Here is a 5000-nt window from a genome sequence, read left to right as displayed (position 1 = left end):
GTTGTATATTTGCTAAAATAACATCAGTGCCTCTTATATCTATTATTTGACGCATACAAAAATATGAGGGATACTTACTTTGGTAAGTTGAAGAACTCTGGCATGTATACATACAATTGTCTGGCAAAGGTGGACGCACTACATTCTAATAGACATTTATTACTAATAAATGACTAAAAAATGTTCAGTAAAACGAATGTAGTATGACAATGGGATTATACCTGTAACAAGTACAGAGACTATATTTCTTTCTTGAAGGAAGAAATGATGAATGCCATTCTCAGACTGAAGAAAATTATAAAACAATTTCTCTTCATAATTCCTGTATTGGTTACTTGTATCTGCACTGTGTACTTCGTACACCAGCACTAGTGCTATCTGTATAATTCCACACCTGGGATTTTGAACAGAGCCAGTGTTATCATGGTAACACTTAATTAAAAGAAGTCACACCTAAGAAGGGTGACCTCTTCTTCCTTTAATTGACAGTCCCAGTCAATTAGCTGTTCATTGTAGAATTAGACGGCAGGTTAAATATTCTACCTGGCGTCACCACATATTGCTTCAGATCATGGATTTGTCTAGCATAGTGTATGTAGAACACTCTGGATGATTCTCATCCGTTACATGTGCGAGGACATGTGAGGTCCCAAACCAAAAACTGTTTACTACAGTAATTAGGGGGCAGGTTTCAATACACTACCTGCCGCCACTACGAAGTGTTTCAGTTCATGCACTTGTTTTGCATAGTGTTTGTAAAACACTCTGGATGATTTCCATCCAGTGTATGAAAGAAGGCGCTCAAAGTCCATATACTGAAAGACGTTCAGTGATGAAGCAATCTTTCTCGGATCATGACCTGCGGGAGTACTGTCCGGATCCGCTCTACGAATAAAGTAGGTGAGCTTCGCCCTTAGTTGTTTTAGGGATAAATTTGATCCAGAAGTTTCTCCTTTAAAGAGCTGTCCTCCCCTGAAGTCTGAAGTTCTACGAAGATAGACCTTTAGACACTCTACAGGACAGAGAGACATCTTCCTTCAGAGGGCAGATTCTCCAGGGACCCCACCTCTTAGTGGGTAGCTCGTTTTTAGCGAGAAAGGATGGATCAGGAAATAGATTCAGTTCTCCCACTTCCGTGAACTGAATGTGACCCTCATCTCTGGATAGGGCCACTATTTTACTAACTCTAGCCCCGGAGGCGATTGCGAACAGAAAAATAACCTTTTGGGTTAGATCCTTAAAAGAACAATCTTCATTGTTCAAGGATGAGGCATAATGTAAGACCTTGTCCAAAGACCAAGAGATGGGCTTTGGTGGTACCGCGGGCTTAAGCCTAGCACCTACCTTCGGAATCTTATTAAAGATTTCATTCGCCAGATCCACTTGAAAGGCATATAGGAGAGGCCTAGTCAAGGCTGACTTGCACGTATTTATCGTATTGGCCGCCAGACCTTGGCTATGAAGGTGGACAAAGAAGGACAGACAGAAGTTCATTGAAATTTCTTTCGGTCCTTTTGCTTTGACAAACTTAACCAACTTTTTCCAGGAAGACTCATATTGTCTTCTAGTTGACTTGGCCTTGTATTATTCTAAGAATTCTATATTGCCTTTTGAGATCCCAAACCTTTTTCTAACCGCTAGAGCGAGAAAATCTTGAAATGAAGGGTTTGGGTTCTCTGTGATAAAACGAAGGTAGTTAATTTCTGAATCTTCGGAAATATACCTAGGGTCAGAGCTAGGACCAGGCTCATCTAGTCTATCAGCCCCACTAGAGGATCCTCGTATGGGGCTATATAGCGAGGTAGTTTCTTATAGACGCTCGTGATGAAGAGGTCGAATTGCAGTTTCGGGACTTGTTCCCATCTGGGAGGGAATATGTCTGCGCCCACGGACCATTCCAACTCTATCGGTTTGTATCGAAATAGAGTATCCACCGTCACATCGTGGATCAGTTGTAAATGAACTGCTGGTAGGTGCCGTCCCTTTAAGAGAGGGATCGGTAACTTCACCAAGACTAAATGAGACGTTCGAATGTGACGTCTTATTATCGCTTCGGTGTCCCAGATCAGTCGTAGGGAGCCTGATCTGTGTGGAGGGGCCTTCCCCACCCATGAAAGGACTAGCAGAGTCTAGGGACTTTCGTGCTCTAATTTCTGTTAGAGAAGCGATTAAAGAGGGACCGATCTCAGTCTTTTTATGATCTCTTCAAGCGTTTGATGCGTGTTTTCTCCAAGCTCTTAACGCATCTTTCCAGTGTGCCCTTAGCACCAGGTCTGTCACTATAGCGAACTGGGGAAAGTTTAGCGCTTTTCCCTGTTGAATACCTGAATCTCTTGACAGACCTCACGAGCTCCTTTTATATATGCAAAGGAGAGGAGAGTTGATGTGACAGAGGGATTCGATGGTTTTTTAAAACATCGAAACCCCTGAGCTGGAGAAAGTTGAGACTTCTAGAAGCCTATCTTGCATCCGTGATGTCCCAGGAACCGGGTCATCTCTTGAATGCACATTGGCCGGACACTTCGGGTGTTGCCCACTTCAGCCTCTTCATCAGGTATATTAATACCTGAACTATTTCTAGGCTTGAATTTGACGTGACTAAGTTCGTCAATCCTTTGAAGATACTTAGAACTGTGAGTCCGACACGTATCTTCCTTAGGATGAATGTTACTCTCTGTAACATGAATTCTACTGTTGATAGGAGTGGGGTGGTTGACTGGAAGGTTCTGAAGGACACCTTTCAGGTCTGACAAGACTAAGAACTCCCTTAATTGGAACAAGGTCCACATGTTCAGAAGGATTAACATTCAGAACTTGCTGTTTTTTATGAACTTGTTGAGTGGCGACAAGTTCAGAATGGCTCATTGATATCTTGAGTCCTTCTCGTGAACACGAAGCAGCCTTCCCTGGAACTCGATGAGCTAAGGTTTTCTTACTACCTGTATGCTCTATAGCCCTCAGGTTTACTCCTCCAGGAGGGTTTTGAACTGTAGGAGAAGGTAAGGAAATGATGGTAGGGACATTTCTGTTTCCCATCAATGGCTCATCTTGAATAGGCTTTGGACCGAAGTATCGAAGGTCCTGCGATCCTGAGGGAAAGTTCCTCCTAGCCGAAGCGTCTTTATGCCTCGAGTAGTCAGTAGGCTTAGACTTTTGACCATCTGCCGGTAGCATCGTGGTCACTGGAATAGTGGGATGTTGTTGAGCAGCCCGGATATTTCCAGCATTTCCAATCTTCTTTTTTGGTTGGGGACCCACAACCACAGAAGATTTTCTCTTTGAAGGAATGCGCCCCATTCTTGGAGAAGACCTATGTTCTCCATGGTGGCATTCTTAATTACTTCCTTAGTGACCTCGTGTGGGAAGAGGTCTTTACCACAGATGTTGGAAGATATTAGCTTCCTTATTTCGTGTTTTACTGTTGCATCAGCGAACACAAACTCTCTACATGCTCTCCTAGCCTTCATAAAGGCGTAAAGGTCCTTCACCCAGATAGCCATATGCATTTTGGCTATGACCATGAGCATGTCTGGGGTACTCTCGTAGGTTGAACACAACTCTATGTAGTTTTGTAGAGAAAGGGATATCGCAAGTCTCTCCTTTGACTCCTGTTCATTACACAAGAGCAACTTAGATAATTTAGGGATACATACCTTGAATTGTCGACTTGCGATGTCCTTGACTAATTTTCCTACTGAAAATGTCAAATGGACTTCCTTCCAATCCTTTTCCTGTCCGGGAAAAGCTGGTGACAAAGGCTTGCACTCTTCGAGTGTGGGACATGGCTTACCCGCCTCTACCGCTTTGGCAACAGAAGTAAATGCCTTCCCCATAAAGGGAAATGAGAGTGAAGTAGGAGCTAGAAAGGAAGGGTGTCCGTTATTCAGTGAGAATACCTTCGACTCTGAATAGCCCTCCTTTCTTAGACTACCTGAAAGGATAGTCTGTACCTTATCATGGTCGAGAATCAAGACCTCCTTTGGTTCCGTTCCTTTTCTTGACTTTGGTTCGTACTTCAGTCAAACCCAACAATTAGGGAAAGCATCAAAGTTTGGCCAAAATTGAATTTTGTCCAAAGGAACAGCACCTATTTTCTCTGAGATGCAGAGATTGCCATTTGAAATCGGCATCTGCTCCGGGACCCTCCAGGGATTGGTTATGGAGCATGTTGGTAAGTCTTGATTCATGGGTCGTTTGACTGACCCCTGGGAAGCGACAAAAGAAACTTTACGAGGATCTATCTTGCGTTTTACTTCCTGCTCTCTATTTGATTCTTCAGTTGGATACATAATTGTACCACATTATCCAAATTAGGGGTAGAAGACGAAGATGTCGACATCGATGGCTCTGAAGCCGGCACAGGCGGAGGAAATTCCGACGCAACATTTTCCTCTTCTACCTTGGGGCATTTCTTGCCCTTAATCCCAAAGGTTTTCTGGCCATCAGGGGATGTAGTTAGCTCCTGAGGCACTACTGTTTCCTCACTTGCTTCCGGAAATAGTAGCTTACGCATCCCATCATTAGGTAGGAAAGGTCACGGAGAGATCTTTTGAAAGCCTCTCACCCAGTTGCGTAACTTATATTGAGCTGTATCCCTAGTCTCTGTAGACTTGGGATTTTCAAAACCTTCGGACATTAATGTCCGACATATATTGCAAACCTGTGGGTTCCAATAATGTAGGGATCCGGAAATAATATTGCAGGGGGCATGAAACCTGCCAGTATTATGACCGTAAAAATACTTACTCTTGGCCTTTCAGAGGACTGCAGCACAAGGTATCTGGTGTTCCTCCTGTAAAGAAAGGAAAACCAAATGAGTATACAATGGATTATTTCCTTGACAAACAACATGCAAATGTCCTTTACAATAGAGTAGCTTAGGATAGTAACCTATAAAGGGATAGTAGTAGATATATACTTGTGTACCCCTGTTAGCAAATGCTGTTGCCTCCCCTCAGTATTAACTACAAGGAGATTTCTCTATAGAGTAACTCCAAGTA

General features: G+C 43.2%; 1 protein-coding gene across 1 annotated transcript in view; it reads right to left on the bottom strand.

Annotated features, from left to right (window-relative positions):
- Positions 1–2450: 2450 nt before the first annotated feature.
- LOC137615404 (uncharacterized) overlaps positions 2451–5000 on the bottom strand; it is a 90081-nt gene continuing 87531 nt past the window's right edge. The window contains exon 3 of the mRNA XM_068345272.1: positions 2451–2766. Within this exon, the coding sequence (XP_068201373.1) occupies positions 2451–2766 (316 nt within the window). The remainder of the gene's footprint in view (positions 2767–5000) is intronic.

The sequence above is a fragment of the Palaemon carinicauda genome, chromosome 2, assembly GCF_036898095.1.
Source record: "Palaemon carinicauda isolate YSFRI2023 chromosome 2, ASM3689809v2, whole genome shotgun sequence".
In the NCBI taxonomy this organism is placed as follows: domain Eukaryota; kingdom Metazoa; phylum Arthropoda; class Malacostraca; order Decapoda; family Palaemonidae; genus Palaemon; species Palaemon carinicauda.
This window is presented reverse-complemented; position numbering and strand designations above follow the sequence as displayed.